The 19,599-nt window shown below is 38.1% G+C and overlaps 1 protein-coding gene across 2 annotated transcripts in view; it reads right to left on the bottom strand.

Moving 5' to 3' along the window:
• JMJD1C (jumonji domain containing 1C) overlaps nt 1–19,599 on the bottom strand; it is a 352,929-nt gene that overhangs the window by 128,606 nt on the left and 204,724 nt on the right. For both annotated transcript variants that reach the window (XR_002908668.2, XM_024209274.2), the window contains exon 3: nt 1,484–1,597. Coding sequence is in view for 1 of the 2 variants with exons in the window: in XM_024209274.2 (XP_024065042.1) it covers nt 1,484–1,597 (114 nt within the window). In the remaining variant the exon portion in view is untranslated. The remainder of the gene's footprint in view (nt 1–1,483; nt 1,598–19,599) is intronic.

The raw sequence follows: 19,599 nt of genomic DNA, 5'->3' as shown, positions 1-19,599 counted from the left end.
ATTTTAAAAATTTAAGAGATACAAATATGCTACGAGATAGTGTATCCTACTTCTTTCCATGCTGTAATTATAATAGAATATTAATTATAAATAATTATGACGTAGCCAGCATTTCATGTGACAAAGGCACATTTTCCAAGAACTACTGTATTACTTCTATACTGATTTACCACCCCAAACAAAACTCACGTTTTTTTGGGGCAAGAACAAAGCCTCCATGATGCCTATCCACTACACTTATTGCATGGCTAGGTGACTGTCAACTCACCAGAAATCAGATTGCTTTACAAGATGCAACATTCTTCCTCATACATTGACTTTTGCTTTGGTGTAAATTTGCTCAGATTGTTCTCTGGGAATCCAAAGCAACCTACTGCCAAAATAAGGATGCTTGCCACAAATGGAATAGCAAGATTTAAGGAAATAAGTTCTCTCTCATGCAAAGCAAAAGACAATTAAAGCAGGCATTTTCTTAGTAAACTAAGAACAAGTTGACTCAGACAAATAGTTTTGAATTTGTTTAGGTTCTCAAATATTAGTGATTCACGACAAAAGCATCAACCATTAAGTGATCTATATAGGTCTTATTTCCATTTTATTTCTTTAAGCCATGTATTTGGAAAAAATACTACAGTAATTTTGAAGGAGGGAGGAACATTATTGTGGTGTTGATCAGCCATTATCAATGTCTCTCAAACAGATTCAAAGTATTAACTTTGTATAACCTACAATAGACAGACAGCTTATGGCAACTTTGTGTTGGACTGATTATATAGTCAGAGGTTAAAAACAAAACAAAAAAAAAAATCAGTATTCTATCCCTTTATATTTACCATGGAAGAAATGTTTTGAAATCTTATCTTTAAAGAAAATCAAATTATATTTTTCTAAGGATTCTGGTGACTAGATCCCTCAGAAACACCATGTCTTAAACACATACATAAGTACATACTGAAAGTACTCTTCTAATTTATTAGGGCTATGATTAAGAAATCCGGAATGCTGGAATTGTGAAAACAAACTTAGAAACAGCAGCAATTATCCATTTATGTCACCCAAGAGGGAGGAATCAGACTATTTTTAAAAAGAAAATAAACTATTGTAATTCAGTCTTAAGAGAAGAATAAATAATCAAGTATAATTGCACTACTTGAGTTTCAGTGACCAAAGCACAGCTCCAGAAGAATAGACAATATACTGTTATCTACTCCACAATTAGCTGTATTGATTAACTTTTAACAAACAGGTTAGCAATTTTATTTTGAAGGAGGATCTGTGACACATTATATGTAGTTTTTTTCCCTTTACAGATTCACCACTAAAGTCTGTGAAATGGTGAGCACTTTGTTTCCACTGACCAACGGGAAATGAATGGGCTCAACATTACACAGGATTTGGCCCATAAAAAGCTTTTTAAAAATAAGGCACATGGGATTCAATTAAACTAGATGACTTGTACTTGTACACTACCCATATTTCTTACCTGATAGGGCTGAAAGGCACTATCTTCAGTTACAAAATCCAGTTGTTTGTCCACAAGGAATTCTACTGCAGTGATTGAACTGTACACACTTTTTCCAACCAAGGGCTTGAATGTCTGAAAAAATAAAATTAACAAAGCTAAGAATTTCAAAGAACCAAGATAAGGTTTGGCTCCTCCTTTACTCCATTGTTCCAGCAAATATAAAATCATGTGTTATTTATCAACCAATGTTTCATATGATAGCCATTATTTCTTTAATCAAAAACCCAGTTAATGCTTAATTATTTCTTGCTCATTCAGAACAGCTAGTCATTTAAGATACCCTGAACGTATTTTGCTTGTTTGTTTGCGCTGTCAGTGGAAAGACTAGGGTGAGAACACAGAAGTGCAATACATAGTCTTCCTTGTCCACATTGTTGTTGAGCAAGAGTGTATTTACCACAGAAGATCAATGTTCCATTTCAGAGTGCTGGATTGTACCCTAGCTACACAGTTGCATATTCAGGTCGCCTCTTTCAGCCTGCAGGTCAGGCTTGCACAGCAGCATCTGCTTAAGACAACATGGTGGAAGGAAATGCAGGCATGAGACTGCACGCTTCATCTCTGCTGAATTCTCTTCCACCATGCTTCGTCAGTTTCCCCACTCTCCTGTTTTCTGCCGCTTATATTGCCTCTCCTACTTTCATCTTCCCTTCTACACTCCCTCCAAGCTACATTATTCCTTCCCCTACCAGCAATCAGACTCAGCTGCTCCAACACAGCAGCCTCAGACAGGACAGCTTCTAAGCCTCCAGTGACACGCTCTTCTCTCTCCTTGGAGGGCTTCTTCCACAGTTAGAGAGAACTATCAGCTCCTGCACACTGATTCAGAGAATGATGTGCTTGTTCCAAGTGGAAATTCTGCTGCCTCCTCTGGCCCCAAAATGCTTTAGAACTCTCCCATTTAGTGCAGGAAGGAGAATCTTACAGAGAATGAGTGGGAAGAAAGTATAACTGGGGAAGAAGGTTCCCCTTGAGCAGTCACACTGATCTGTGGGGGTGGAGTTTCCTGGACCAGAAAAAGTACAGTGACAGTGTGACTGGACAGGGGTGTACCAAAAGAAGGAGTCAGATGAGAAATTGGTGAGAGGGAATCCCAGGAAAGTGACTGAGGGTAGCAGAAGGAGATATGATGAGGTTGTGAAAATGCGCTGACAGCAGAAAGAGGAAGTGATTAAGGGACTGGGGGAAGACAAGAAAGGGAACTTTCAGCAAAGACAAAGTGCACAATGCAACAACAAAAAGAAGGGAAAGAAAACAGATGAAGAAAACTGTACAAGATAGAAAATCAGGAATGAGGGAATACAGGCAATGAAAAGAAAATACATCAAAACAGAGAGCATAAGGTAAGTATACAGGAAGAAAAAGGAAAAAAAATAAAACACCACACACACACTCAAAATGTATATGCCACATATGCGAGAGAGTATGTGTGCAAGTGAGGGCGAACAGATAGCTAAAATAATGTGCCTGGGACAATCACACACAGAATTTTACTTTGGTCACCTAAACAGTTCAGCAATCATAATCTACACTGATATGTTAAACATGAAACAAGAAAAACGCCATTAAAATGTTTAGTATCTCACCAACCAGGCAGGAACTTCTCCATTATGAATTACTGTTCCACAACATGACATGTTGAATCAGTCTCTCCAACCCCCCGCCCTTTTTTTTTTTTTTTTCAGTTGGAGTGCAAATCAGAAATTTCACACTTGCTTTATTTATCTAAATCCAAATAGGAATATACTATGAAATCATCTTAAAAAGAGACTTATTTCTTCTTGAGAAAGCATACACTGGACTAAACTTCTCTAAAATAATAGAAATGGAAACAAAACCCCACCCTCCTAAACACTTCCTTTTAGAGCTGTTCTAAAGTACAGAATGAAGTCTGCACAAAACTCAACTGGAAGGCAAAATTAACTTCACTGTTATTCATTTACAAATTAAGAATACCATCACCAGAGGTTACTATGTTTTATTAGGGTGTTGTCGTGTTACTGTTATCGGTAAAAAAATAAAAAAACCCCGCAGAGCTTAATAGGTCTGGCACTTATACAGCAAATGAGGAGACATATTCCCAGAGCCATGTATTAGTTTATTTTAACTATGTCCTGTTTGGGGGAAGGGAGCTACTTTCTCTATATTTACCATGCAGATTTAGCATGCTACATTGCTCGTTTCTGTATTTTCTTAATTATAACCCCTTCTATTACCGTCTCTGAGAAGGAAAAAAATTCACCAGCCAATCAGTAGTCCTCAAAAGTATGATAGCTATAGGAGATTATTTGGGGGAGGGGGGGGGGGAAATGAAGATTAGAAGGGGCAGAAGGAAAGGAAGAGACAGAGAAAGGAAAGAATGTGCTGGAATGTTGGGCAATCATGGATCCTCAATGGTTGGTAATTATGTAACTTCTAATGCTTTACAGAATTCCTTTACTCAAGTTGTTTACATATAACTGGCCTTGGAATAGGTAGTCTTTTGAGCCAGTAAAGAATGGAGTTCAAACCCTATAATCTGGAACAAACCATATGTGCCAAAATACAGTTTTAAAGAACAAGCAGATTAATTTAACAATTCTGATGGTTTAGTTTTTCTATTTACTGATTAGCATCCGCATATTTACATATATTCTATTTCTTCTTCAAACTGATTTCTTTACATTGCCTTAAAAATTTAAGTCAACAAAAATGATTCTGTATACATATATCTGTACATAGTTTTTTTTTTTGTTTAGTTAATTACATTCTATCTGGAGTGTGACATAATGTTTGTCTTTGAGCAATACTACATAGTAAGTTACATATAAAACACCAGTTTATCTGATTGCATGTATTATATGAACTGATCTCAAATCATATCTGTGAATGTGGTTCTCTACTCAGAAAAGTAATTTAATACCTACTAATTTAGTTTCTCTAACCCCCTTAATAGGCCAGCCCAGACAGTCTGGGAATATAAGTCCTCCTACAAGCAGACAGACAGAAAATAAACCAAAACTGTGCAATGCCACACCTCCTTATAATAGGGGTGGCAGGCCAGCTGAATGTGCTTAGTTTGAAATTTCCCAAGCAGTAATGGAAAACATTCTTATATAAAACATCTATAAAGAGAAGTCAGAATTCTTGGAAAAACAGTCCAGATTCCATCAACTCAGTGAGACTCCTGAACTGGAATATAGTAAGAGATTTGGAGAAGCAAAGCATCAAGTAAAAACACTGTCATTCTTCAACTGTTTCTTCATTTTTCTACCTGCCAGCCCAGACAGTGGGAATTCCAATAAACAGTATCTCACGCCACAGAAGACATAAAACGAGTAAAAAAAAAAAATTTTTTTGAGAGACTAATCAACTACAGCATGTAGGACTCAGCTACCAGAGGTTAGCAAGTCAAATATATAGCGACAAGAAAATATATACAAGGAGGTCCAAGTGGCCTCTTTACAAGACTGTAGAGAAAAAGCTTCTTTACAAACCAGAGTAAGTCTCTTGAGAACCATGTCTATATGCTGGAAGTGGGAAAAACTGAACATCTTCAGCCTGCAACCAATTCTCCTTTACACAGGCAACACCACATAGCTTTCCCTTTTTATTTCTTGTAGCCATATGCTTCTAGGACTTAAAACCCTAAAGGCCTCAATTAAGCAAAGCACTTAAGCACATACTTAAGTCTATATCTATTCAAAACAGCACATAAGCACATGATTAACTTTAAGCAACATAGGACTTTGGAGTTTTTCTTAATTGGTGCCTCCACTCCTGTTTACTTTTACTGCATTGTGATCGAGTGCTTCGCCAAAAGAAGTTCCATGAATACAAATGCTTTAGTTTCTTTATTACCAATGTCATTAATATTTAATATATATAGTGCCTAAATTGACTTGCTCCTTCGTTACATCATCAAATAATGATTAACACAGCTTTGTATCAGTGCATGCAGCAAAGTACCTGCGTGGAGGGGGCATATAGCATAGCTCTCAGGCTGATAACACCATGCAACTTTCAGGCTTTTGTGACCTTGATGCAGAAATTGGGTGGATTAACATATTTAAAAAATTATTCTCGTTGCCTAACAGAGGTTCTCAAACTTTTTCATATTGTGGGTCTTGTAGACAAATTCCCCTCACCTCTGCAATCACACAAACCATCTCTCCCATTTATGTTCACAGTACCCCTGTAACAACTATAGATATTGCTTACATAAAGTAGTAGCATCAAGAAAACATACAGTGTATTTTTAGATTTATTTAACCCAATTAAGCAGCTGGAAACAAAGTAGTCCATTACCATGTGACCAGCCAGCTCTCTGAAGACCATCAGCAAGAGCACAGAGGGCACCAGTGGGGTCCGTGGACCTCAAACTTGAGAACTGCTGTCTACAGAATATTATTTTTAGAATGTCTACATTATTATGGTGGCTAATTCTCATTGCAAGGAATACTCAAGTTATAGCTAAATAAAAAAATTGTGTGGTTAGTTCATTAGGGTATGTTCAAATATTCAAGATGTAATAATATTAATTCATATTATTTAGGTGGGTATTGAACTCAAATGCCTAAAGCCCCACTCTTCATCTCACACTAAGGTCATTTAGGTATTATTCTTATATGGTGTATTGGCCTTGTTAAAATATCCGTTTGCCTAGTAAACATTTACAACATTTTATCCATTAAAAAGTATTGAAATTAAATAACAGTTACTGTTTTTAACTAAAAGTGGTAACATTAATATTCACCAGCTTTTGCTTTCTTTAGCAAAAAAATAAAGATAACTTCGTACATTTTTTGTTTAAACTATAATACTCAAAAAGATCATACGCACTAATTTTATATATGCTAGTAAATAAACTTACATTTCCATATATTATTTTCTAGTCAAACTGTTTAATTAAGATAACACAAACACTGGCACGTTCTCATTATGCGGCTTAATCATTAAACCTCCAAGCAGCTATATATTTTTTCCTAATAGCTGGTTGTTGCCATGATTTATTTTATCAAGTAGCAAAAGATAAAAAATAAATAAAATGGGATTTGAAATACAAGCTCATTTCTTATAACCTCTCTCTTATACAGGAGCCACACATTTTTTGTATTTCCTGTGAGAGAGCTAGTTATTTTCCAATTTGAAAAACAGATAATTTAGGACACATCCCGGCTTTTCAACTTAGGTCAAAGAGAATAATGTTTAACAACTGTTAATACTGGCTAAAATTAGAAACTAAAATTATTAGAACCTCAGGAGTAATTAACAAGAGTTTCCAATTTTTTTAGGCCAAACTAGTGGGGCATTTTTGTTTTTGATATATCAAGATGTGATGTATACAAATTCCTTCAACTATTATTTAAATAATTTGTTTCTACGATAATACACTAGTTCTACAATACTAAATGACCTGAATCTACAAAGATGTAAGCTAGATATTTACATTTAAGTAACTGCATTGATCTTGTAAGTAAAATATATATATATATATATATATATATATATATATATATATATTTAAAGTATTTATTTAATGCACACACAAAAAACCATGACACACACACCTTTATAATCAACTAAATAAATTCTGACATACACTGTATTGGGGGAAGGGAGAGCTCAGTGGTTTGAGCATTGGCCTGCTAAACCCAGGGTTATAAATTCAATCCTTGAGAGGGCCACTTAGGGATCTGGGGCAAAATCAGTACTTGGTCCTGCTAGTGAAGGCAGGGGGCTGGACAATGACCTTTCAAGGTCCCTTCCAGTTCTAGGAGATAGGATAGCTCCATAAATTAAAATTAAATTTTAATTATACATTTATTTTAGTATTTACTACATAGACTAGATACATTTTCATCTATGAATAATTTTTAACATGTTCTTTAAAAAAAATGAAGGGCACATCTAAAATCATCTAAATTCAACATACACCCGGTTTTAAGTGGCAGACAATGTATCAATTATTCATCTAAATACTTAAGTCAAGTCATCAGCAGCATAATCACGTGTTCTACTAACATGCCAACACACAATCTTCATATATGAAAACAAGAAATTATGTATGCATTTATTTTAATAAAGCAAAATTTAAATTCTGCTAACATTATTCTGGCTTTTCCAGTGAATTAGTACTAAATATTTTATACGTCTAAATGCACTGGAATGTAAAGAAATGTAAATAGAACACATGCATAAGTAAGTAATTCAAGAGTGGGCAGATCTATCATTCTGCTAGGTACTTCTACAGCCTTAGGGAGCTGCCATCTGATGAAAGTCACCGTGGAATACAATTCTGGCCACAAAACAGTCTATAATTCAATATTACTGCAGAAGACTGTTAAAGTAACAGAAAAAAATGCTTTTATATTCTATATTCGGAGTTGGAAAAGAATATCTAACTACTGGTTACACAAATGGCACTAACATGTGTTCACTAGCATATCACACACTGAACCAAACTAAAATAAATTCCCAATAGTGTGTGGATGTCTGCCTTAGTATGGCCTACCACTACATAGGAAAAATGCTTAGAACAACTGTATCCTGTTTGGAGCTCCATGCTGCACTACATTCCATTCACATGAGAAAAAGCAGACCAGATGAGCCTTCCCTGAAAGGCATTTTTAAAATAAATCAGCCACAGTCCTTACAACACAATTGAGCTGCTCAGCACACACCATGTTGAAAGCACGCCATTTAAAATGTAACAGGAAATACATACATCATTTACATTATTTTTTCCATGATTTTTTAATTTATAACTGTACTCAATCCTTTAAGTATTTTTAGAAAACTACCTATACAAAAATTGGTTTTTGTTGACACCTTTTGCGTCTCACAAATATGAGGTTTACAAAAACGAACATTAATATAACCAATACCCTAATATGATACTGCAAATTTTATTTAACATTAGTGTCCTGTAGGAATGTCAAATCTAATCTCTCAGCCAGTTCGGGGTTTGGGACAACCACCACAGTTGCTACAAGTGGGGTGCTACAAGAAAGAAAATAAGCATATCTGGAATAAAAGTAAAACTGTTTAAAAACACTGAGTGAAGTAAGGGTAACAGCATACACAGGCTACTAGCAACTTATACTGTATCTTAATTTTTTTATATTACTCCTTTCTAAATGTCCTATGAGAAATGAGTTTTATTAAAAACTATTTTAAAAAGTGAAATACTGTTTTGCTATATTTCTAAAACAGAGAAATCTCAAATAGCCCATTCCACACTCAGTGAAGAAAAAAAAATCTACAATTTAAGTATTAATTTAAAAAAAGACAAGAAAAGAACAAGATATAAATCTTACTTTGTCCTCGATACTCTCAAAGTAGTTTTCTTACAAGTCATGGCAGTCACATAGCTGGTAAATCTCCCATTTGTTCTAGAACAGTGTTTTCACAAGATCTCACCCACTCATACACACCACTTTAGTCTTAAAAATCTAAAGAAAATGGTTTTTAATCAACTATTTCCGGATTCACTTGCATCTTTGACACTGAACATTCAGAAAAGCTAAGAGATGAAAACCAAGCCCAGGCTGTAACCTAACAAGTATTCGACGAGCAAATCCTGTCTCCGTCTCAGCCCTGGCAAGGAGGCGGATTACAACTCGGTCTTTGTCATCAACAGTGTGGTGTTAACGACTGAGAAATCCTGTAGCTGAAGCACTACTGCGTCCCCAGATCTGGGTCATGATAATTTCTGCCGAGGCCGCTTACATAACCAAGCAGACACTCCAAACAGATAGCACAGCCAGACAGCAGCTAGATATCCACAGAAAAAAGCCTCTCGAAGGATACTTCTCTCTGCCTGGAAACAGTGCAGTAGATTCCAGCAGCGCAGACACCCAAATGAGAAACCAGTTCTTTGCTTAGGGCATGTTGAAAGAAGGGAAGAGGCGGTGCTCTGTAAACTGTAACTAATCCCCCGTCACAGGTGGTGATGGAGTCACTTCCAGCACGAGTCACATTACTGATTACTCATTTGGCTGGCCAGAGAGTGGGTCATAATTTTAACTACAGACAAAGCCAGACTAGTGGCGAGACTGACAGCTCAAGTTTACCGTCCTTGCCATACAGCAAATGCAGATATCAAGTTTTCACTTTCCCGATTTACTTGAAAGAGACAGGATATAAGAATACAAATGGTAGGCCTCTGGTGTCTGTCTCCCTCCTAAAGGAGAATGTCAATTTGGATTTTAACACCCCAGCCATTCTACAATTTTATAGCAAATTGCTACTAAACAATTCTGATTTCCTAAACTGTTTTAGATAATAAAAAAGAGCAGTTATTGGATCTAATTTTCAAAACAATCTAATCTTTGTTAGCAATGATAAGTAAAATGCAATTTGTCCAGTGTATTAGTATTTTACAAAATCTAAATTTTCTCTCTTTCAAATCTCAGTGTAATAAACAATGTAAACAGCTTTGAGGCTACTGATTTTTTTTTTTTTTTTTTTAGGAACACACCAGAAACCTAACTTAGTTTGCTGTGCATTCACTATTATTATTACAAAAGTGCCAACAAATTGCCCTAAAACTGTGGGGGGGAAAAAGATGGGTGCAGGATAAGAGCTTTAATACAGGACTGATTTAAGACCAACAAGCACTCAGATCAGAAGGCAGTAAGGTAAACTACATTCATAGCCAGGGGATTAAGCTATATGTCTTTTGCTGCTACAATCCCACCACATTACAAGATGAAATGGATTTGTGAAGTCTGGCAGGGTTTTACTATTTGGAAGCCCTTTAGTTTCCCACAATATATGTTAACAGCTTATAACTGATGCAAAAGAAAAGGGGAGTTTTAAGTATACATTTTTTCCTCACTTTCTGATTACAACCGCCTAGCTGCTCTCTGCTGACAAATACTTACAACTCAATAAAAGTGTGTGTTTTGCTGCTATTGTACAGGAATTACCAACTTACATGTACAGTTACAATAAACAAAGACATGACAGATTTTATTTGATAACTAGCCACAAATTACTGTAAGTTTGATTCTACATGCTTTGTGCTTTTATTAGTTATTATCGTTTGCATTAAAAACAAAACAAAACAATGCACCAGACTTTCTAAAGAGGAAAAAAAATGTGTAGGGTGCAGTATCTAATATAAAAAACTGTTTCTAAGGAAGTTATTCTAAAATTCAGCAATTATGCTCATAATCTACTCTTCGGTTTTAGTTCACATACACAACAGGTAGAAAAAATCATAAGGAAGGTTGGGATTCCCAAACATACAGGCATTATTTCCTCCAAACTCTTTAAACAAAAAACAGTGGTACATTCTTTATTTTATGGGAGTGGGGGAAGACATGTAATTTGCCAAGAAAATAATATGAAATCAATTCTTGACTACCCCTGTTCTCATACTAAATTATTCCAAATGACAGACGTAACGGTGAATTGGAATGCAATAAATACACCAAGACGTGAAACCATAAAATAATGTGCGGTTAAAAATTAAAGGTGAACTGAAAGGTCTTTTGCCCACTAAAGACATTCTTCAGGATAGGGTTTCTTCCATAACAGTTCATGATACCTTATACACAAAACCAATGCATCAAACCATCATATCCGTATTCACTTTAGGACATTACCTAGCCTAAATTAAGGCTGCATAACTGCACTTTAATTCAAGGGGACACTTATCCTCTCCTCAAAAATTTGAGTTTTGGTATTCCTTGGCCTTCTAGGCCTGCCAGTTCCAAGTGATAGAATCAGAATGGCTCAACTCAACTGCCACATATGGCAATCAGGGTTTTAGGAATATCAGGAATGTTTTAAAGACATTTCTGATACCTGCAGACTGGATAATTGTTTGATTTCAATAGCTAGGGAAATCAATTTAAACAGGCTACAGGGACCCCAAATTACATAGTTAGCAGAATTCATCCAGGGAAAGTGATTTCAAGGGGTCTATTAGACTAAATGTAGCGCTTCACAATCAGAGTTATCTGAATGTGTGGGGAAATGTTTAGGAGGGATGGATAGTGCTTTCTTCCACCACTGACAGATGATCAGAGGTGGAAGGTCTCCTAGATATACTTGGCCCTGCCTTAGTACAGGGGGCTGGATTAGATAACCTCTTGAGATCCAGTCCTACATTTCTATGATTTTATACTCCTAACCAGCAGTCAAGGATATGAGAGCTCTTCCTCATCCCCACCAAAGAATATTTTAAAATAAATACTTTAGCCACACTAACTTCACTAGATTTTCCTTCTGCTATCGTTTTTGGAACATTGCAACTACTTTCACCAGCACCAAGATTGGTCATGAGAAGAGATGGTAGTAGAGAAGAAGAAACAGCACTGCTTTAGACTTTATTTACACCAACTTCATACATTTCTTGAGAAGCTCACCAATTCTCTGGCACCGAGCAGGACTTGCCTCACTCCCTTATGCTTCAGGGATAATCATATCAAATAGTTTAGCTCTGTGAAAGCTTCTCTTATTGACATGACCTGGAGTTGTGGGCTCAGCAGCTATAAAAATCAGGACTTTAGCTATTAGCCATATCATCAGCTCTTTCAGGAGAAACAGAACCTTGGCTTCACATCTTGTCAAGCAAGCAAGAAATAAATAGTATTTTGTTTTGAAATTATTATTTTTTAATTCTATACCTGCACTAGGCTAATACTTTGGGATCTTAGTTTTTAAAAAGCATTTTAGTTCAACCTTTAATAAGATGACTGTAGTTGTAGACCTCCCTAAAGAAAAATATACTGCTACTTCTTTTACTAACTACTTCCATTCACCTAGGCCTTCCCCCGCCCCCCCTTTACTAAGCCTTTAAGTAAGAGTTCTACTGCTGCAATTTATTCCAGTAAGTTGAAACAACTGGAATATGCCTGTTACAAAGCACAATATATTTTTGTGATATTTAATTACTGAAATTCTGAACTCTCTGCAGAACATCTGTCACAAAGCAGACAATTCTTGATAATATCCAAGGCAGGCACTTGTTAAAATATAAATCACAAGGCTGTCTGGAGGGCTGACAAGTTTGAGTGTTTGGACAAAGCTTTATTAATAGACTGCAACTTAATAACAAAGAAAATTAATATCTAGTGTAGCACTGCTTTTGCACACTAACGAACATATTTTGCTAAAAAATACTTAAATAGAACCACATACCAATGGAATAGTAGCTAAAGGTAAATGATAAATTAATTTCCATTTTAATATTTTATTTTACGGTGTTCTCAGTGAAAATCCACTAACCATGCTAAGGACCTCTATATACTGAGGTAGTTAAAACTGGTGCAAACATCTACGTTAGGTCCGCTGCACCAAATATAAAAAGATTTACACCACTGTGGCCTACTCTTTTAATTTACAACAATATTTTTGTAAAACCAGTGATATAAAACCCCTGAAGATAAAATTAATATATCACTTAAAAATGGGTGTCTTGTAACATACAATATGTAGGTGACTTATTTCTGAGACTTACAGAAAACACTAATATCTAAGTTTGTTGTTGAAAAACACAAACTTTTACACTTGAACAGCAGCTTATTTTACAGTTATATACATTTCAGCACTAGTTTAAATCAGCATTTGCTTCATTTCACAATCAGGCATAAACTCTGTCAAACGGTCCATATCATAAACTTAAAAAACAGAGCTGTCTTTGTTCCTTGGCACTGCCAGTCCCCTATGGAATCAAGCAGCACACAGAATTGCACTTGGCAAACAATCCATGACCTTCAATTACTGTCTTGGCTTACTGCCATAGGATTCATGTGTTACTGGTAACATAGCCTACCTATTATACAGAAAAACCTTCGAACTAGCTTAAAATCTATGAAAAGTATCCAAACATTTCAGCCATTAAAGAAAATTGTATCATAATTTGTTACTTTTGCTACTACTAAAAATTTCTTTGGCATAATCCAAGAACACACCCAACTCTTTCAATCTGAAACTATATATGTGTGAGACAATGTATTTTTCAGATTTTGTGTTTTTAGAATTTTGGTTAAAAAAAATCTAGGTGAAATAATATAACAGCAATTTCAGTTTTATGACTATATGTTGTAATTTTTTAACATTTAAAAAAAACATACATGGCACACCAGGAGCTTTATGGTTTACCTCTATGTTTATTTGGGTTTAAGGTGAAGTTAAGAGGTTCAAGCTGCAATACAGTGCATACCCACATATAATTATTTATTATGTACATTATCATAATGCCCAGGACCCCCAGTCATTGATCAGGAACCCCTTTTGCTCTGTGCCATACAAACAGAATAAAAAGATGGTCCTCACCCCAAAGAGCTTACAGTCTAAATATAAAACAGGAGACAATATAACATGGACAGACCAATAGGGGAGTACATCCTTGACCCATCAGCTGTCTTCGACCCAGTCGACCATGATCTTCTTCATTAAATCTTGTCCTCTGTTGGCTTCTGAGACTGTCCTCTCCCAGTTCTCCTCCAACCTCTCTAATCACTCATTCAGTATTACCTTCAGAGGATTCTCAACATCCCATCCCATTTTCTGTGGGGGTTCCAAAGGACTCTGATCCTGATTCCCATCTCTCTTCACTCTACATGTTATCTCTAGATAATCTCATGTGCAAACACAAATTCAACTATCGTGTCTAAACTGACAATTCAGATTTCCTCTCTACTCCAGACCTGTCTCCTTTTGGCCAAACTGAAATCTCAACCTGTTTCTCTGACATCTCTTTTTGGATATCTAGCTATCAGCTCAAGCTCTACGTGACTAAACAGAACTCAGTCTCCCTCCCTGCCACTTCCTTTCTCGATCACTGTGTTCACAACCCTATCGTTCTGCTGGTCACTCGGGCCCATAACCTGCGTGTCATCTTTGAGTCAGACCTCTCCCTAGGTCCTCACTTCCAGGCTATGTCCAAAACTTGAAGAATCTTTCTTCATAACACTTTTAAGATACAGCCTTTCCTACCCATGTGCCCAGTTAAAACTCTCGTACAGGCTCTTAACGTGTCTTGCAACAGTCTTCTTTTTGGCTTTGACTAATGTAATCTTACCCCATTCACATCCATTCAGAACGCGGCTGCAAAGATCATTCTTCTGACAGGTCACTCTCACCATTCAACCCCTCTATTGGAATCCCTACATTGGCTCCTCTTTTATTCCACAAACATAAGCTACTTGTCTTCACTTTCTACTCCTGAGGGAATTCTGCGCCAAAAAATTTAAAATTCTGCACACAATGTTTTAAATTCTACAAATTTTATTTGTCAATAAATAAATGTGGCTCCAGCATGGCAGTGGGGAGCACTGGCTGCATTGAGGTGGGAGATCACCCTGAAGCCTCCACCTCCCCTGGTATAGGGACTTGGCAGTCAGGCTGCACCTCACCCTGACACAGTGCAAGGGCTAGGCCTGCCCCAGAAATACCCCTGGGCCCTGCCCCTCTGCGCCAGGTGTGGGTGGGCTGACTCAGCCCAGCAGGATCCAATTATGAAGGGGTGTAGTGTGGGGGGATCCAGGCCTGGGATGAGAGGTTTCAGTGTGGGGCAATCTGGCTGCGGGCAGCTCAGTGGGAGATATGGCTGCACAGAAGCTCGTTGCGGGGTTCCGGGTGCTGGGGCAATGGGACTCTGCAGGGGATCCAGGTGAATTTGGTTGGGGCTCAGGAGGAGGAGCTTGGTGTGGGGAGATGGGGCTCAGCGGGGGGGTTCTGGGTGTGGGATGCTCAGTGGGGGGGTCCGGGTGCTGGAGGAGTGGGGCTTGATGGGGTGGGCGTCCAGGTGCAGCTGGTTGGGGATCACTGGGAGGGGTCGAGGTGTAGAGAGGTAGGGCTTGTCAGGGTGAGGGTTCGATGGGCCTGCTTAACGGGGGAGCCCCAGCTGCTGCCGAGGGGACACCACATGCCGGACTCCTGCTTCCCCCCACGATTCCCCTATCCTTTTCTTCCCCATTTCCCTCCCCCTGCCCTCCCCATTGCCTCTTCCCCCACACCCTTCCTTACCAAGCCCCACCATGGGCACTCACTGTTACACAGAATAGAAAACAGGAAGACTCCCAGCACACAGAAGTGGAGCACTAGGACCCAGGAGGCAGCGTTTAGCTGCAGAGTCAGCAGAGCCGAGAGACAGTCTCCTTCAGCTGGGCAGCTCTGCATTTGCAGAATGATGGAGGGCAGTGGCATGTAAGCCCGTGTGCTCCCCCATGCCTCGCCTGTTTGGAGGGGGCAATCCCCCCCGCAAAAAGTGTGCCCATGGTCAACCCCTGCCCTCTTCTCCCCCCTCCCCCCCAGTACAACTTCCCTGCCATTTTCTGCAGGGAAACACAAGAAATCTGGGGGAAGAGGGCGTTTTCTGTGGGCATGCACTCACACAGAATCCCCCCAGGAGTAACTTTCAAGGCCCTTCATGACCTATCCCCAACCTACCAATTATCTCCCATTCACTATCAAGATGTCAACTCCTCCCTCTGATGAGACCAAGATGCCTGCCTCCATTGTTCACTAGTTACATTTTTCAACAAGCACCTTAGTGCTTCCTATCATGCTACCTTTCATGCTTGGGAGAAGTTCCTCATGAACATCTGGCTAACTAATTCATGGTCTCCCTTCAGATTCCTCCTTAAAATTCTTTCTGTGATGCCTACAAAAGAAATGTACAAGTTAGGCCACTGAGGTGCTGAGACCACTGCCTGTCATGCTGACCATAGCCTCATTATTTTCTTGTAGTTCCCCATCTACCTATTAGTCTGCATCCATTTGTTGTCTTTTGTTTTATGTTTATAACAGTAAGATCTTTGGGGTAAGGACTATCTTTTTATTTGGGGTTTGTATAGCACCTAGCACAATGGGGTCCTGGTCCATGACTAGGGCTTCTATTTGCTCTTTATAATGTAGATATAATTTATAAGTGAAGACAAATAATAAACCACCACCACCTTAAGGGACTGACGCCTATCTTCCATAGAGCAAACCAGTCATAGAAGCAAGCATGCTTTCCCACACTGCTTTGCCAATATTCTTCAACCATCTTTTCTGGAAGTACCCTGAAGATTCTTCAGTGTTCAAGCCTTGTGACAGACATGAGATGTTAGAAGTGTGGAAACTTCAAATATTATTATAATGAGGTGTGCTAGATACTATGGGCATGGATTATTCATAGAATATTATTTCTTTAATTGTTATATGTATCTGTGAGCTAGGAATGGTATTCTGGTTCCATGGGGGAGGGTTAACAGATCTTTTTGTAGGAACTAAAATCACCGAGGGAGAGGTTATTAATGCAAATTCCTAGACAGGTAAATAACTCAGCAGGGAATTGCATACAGGTCTGAATTGCATCTTATGCTGGGGTTACGTTCCGCAGTCAGCACCTAAAGCGAAAATCGCGTATAGTCAAAATTACATTGAGTTTAATGGCGGGCGGAATCGCCCGCACTACAGAAACAGTATTTAAATTGTTATTTTTCTCTTTTGTTTTTGCCGACCGCGTAAAGCTGAAATCGCACATGTTAATTGCGCCTAAGATGCGACAGACCTGTATACTGGTTTTAACTGGGTTCAAGGGGCCCGGCAGACAAAGGACTATGAATTATATAAAGAGGCAGCCTGAGCTTATGCAGAGGGGACCCTCCTCAATCTATGAACTGACATGTATTTAGTCCTGTAGCTCAAGTAGTGTATGTGTGCGCTGTGGTGTTAAATGCTGAGGATTCAAAGCCTGATGATGCATGACTGAGGGATTGTTAAAGCTGCATAAAACAGAATTTGCTTTTGGGAAAAGATGGTGTTCACCTGACCAAGAAAGGGAACAGCATCTTCACACACTGGCTCCCCAACTTAGTGAGAAGGGCTTTAAACAAGTTTCAAAGGGTGCAAGTGACAAAAGCCCACAGATAAGTATAAAAAAGGCAACCTTAACAGAGGGTTAAGATGTTGGGAGAGGGACATGGAAAATTACAATAGGGTCACAGGAGCAACAAGAGAGAAATCAGTGGGGAAATGTGCTCAACATCTTAGATGTCTATACACAAATGCAAGGAGTATGGGGAATAAATATGTACTAATATTTCTAGTTCTTCTTAAGATAAATTATGACTTAACTGGCATCAAAAAGACTTGGTGGGATAAGTCTCATGACTAGAATAATGGTATACAGGGATATAGCTTGTTCAGGGAGGACAGATAAGAAGGGAAGAGGTGTTGCATTATATACACACTTATTCTGAGGTTCAGAAGGAGGTGAGAGGCAGAACAGTTGAGAGTCTCTGGGTAAAGATAAAAGTAAAAAACAGGGGTGGTATCATGGTAGGGGTCTCCTATAGACCACGAAATCAGGAAGGTGGCATTTCTAGAACAAACAACAGAACTATTCAAAACACAAGACCTGGTAGTAATGTGGGATTTTAACTACCCAGACATTTGCTGGAAAAGTAATATGGCAAAATGCAAAATGTGGAATGTGTTGGGGACAACTTCTTTCAGAAGATGGAGAAAATAACTGGGGAACAGGTATTTTAGACTTGATTCTGATGAACAGAGACGAACTGGTAACCAGTACTGAAGGTGGAAGACAATTTAGGTAAAAAAGATCATGAAATGATGATTTCATGATTCTAATAAAAGAAAGGAGTGAGCCTGGGAAGAAAATCTAAGGGAAAAAGGAGTTCAGGAGAGTTGGCAGTTTCTCAAAGAGACAATATTGAAAGCAGAACTGCAAACTATCCCAACGGGAAGCAAAGATAAGAAGAATAGTAAGTGGCCAATATAGCTCCCTTGGCAGGTCTTTAATGACCTGAAAGTCAAAAAGGACTCCTACAAAAAGTGGAAACATGGATGAATTGTTAAGGAGGAATACACGAGAAGAAACATGTAGAAACAAAAATCAGAAAGGCTAAGGCACAGATTTCAAATAGAGAAGGGACCATTCTGATCAACCAACCTGATCTCCTGTATAATGCAGTCCACAGAACTTAGCCAAAATAATTCCTTTAAACAAGAGCATATCTTTAAAAAAAAAATCAATCTTGATTTAAAAATTGCCAGTGATGGAGAATCTATCACAATCTTTGCTAAACTGTTCAAACAGGTAATTACTCTTACTGTTAAAAAATGTTTGCCTTATCTCCGGTCTGAATTTGTCTAGATTCAACTTCCAGCCATTGGATTGTGTTATACCTTTGTCGGCTAGACTGAAGAGCCCATTATCAAATAGTTCTTTCCAACACAGGTATTTATAGACTACGATCAAGTCACCCCTTAACCATCTCTTTGCTGAGCCGAACAGTTTCAGCTCCTTCAGTCTAGCACTAGCGGGCACTATTTTCTAATCCTTCAATTATTCTCATGTCTCTTAACCCTCTCCAATTTATCAACATCCTTCATGAACTGTGGACACCAGAACTGGACACAATATTCCAGGAGCTGCTGCTAAATACAGAGGTAAAATAACTTCTCTACTCCTACTCAAGATTCTCCTGTTAATGCATCCAAGGATCCCATTAGCTCTTTTGGCCACAGCATCACAATGGGACCTCATGTTCAACTGATTATCCACCATGGCTCCCAAATCTTTTTCAGTCAATGCTTCCCAGGGTACAGTCCCCCATCCTGTAGACAGGGCCTATATTCTTTGTTCCTAGATGTATACACATTTAGCATGAACTAACATGCATATTGGTTGCTTGCACCTAGCTTATCAAGCAATCCAGATTGCTCTGTATCAGTGATCTGTCCTCTTATTTATTTATTTACCACTTCTCAATTCTGTGTCATCTCTAATGATACAGTAATGATTTTATGTTTTTTTCCAGGTCATTAATAACAATGTTAAAATAGCTTAGGGCCAAGAACTGTTTCCCTGTGAGAACTCACTCTATGATATTCCCTGTTTACAGTTACACTTTGAGACCTATCACTTAGCCAACTGTTAGTCCATTTAATGTATGCCATATTAACTTCGTAACATTCTAGTTTTTTACTCAAAATGTTGTGCAGTACCAAATCAAATGCCTTACAGAAGTCTAAGTACATTATATCAACATTATTACCTTTCCCAAGCTTCTAATATCATCCAAAAAAGATAAAGTTAGTTTGACAGGATCTATTTTCCATTA

This window comes from Terrapene carolina, unplaced genomic scaffold (genome assembly GCF_002925995.2).
Source record: "Terrapene carolina triunguis isolate 2854851 unplaced genomic scaffold, T_m_triunguis-2.0 Scaffold95, whole genome shotgun sequence".
Taxonomy (NCBI): domain Eukaryota; kingdom Metazoa; phylum Chordata; order Testudines; family Emydidae; genus Terrapene; species Terrapene triunguis.
This window is presented reverse-complemented; position numbering and strand designations above follow the sequence as displayed.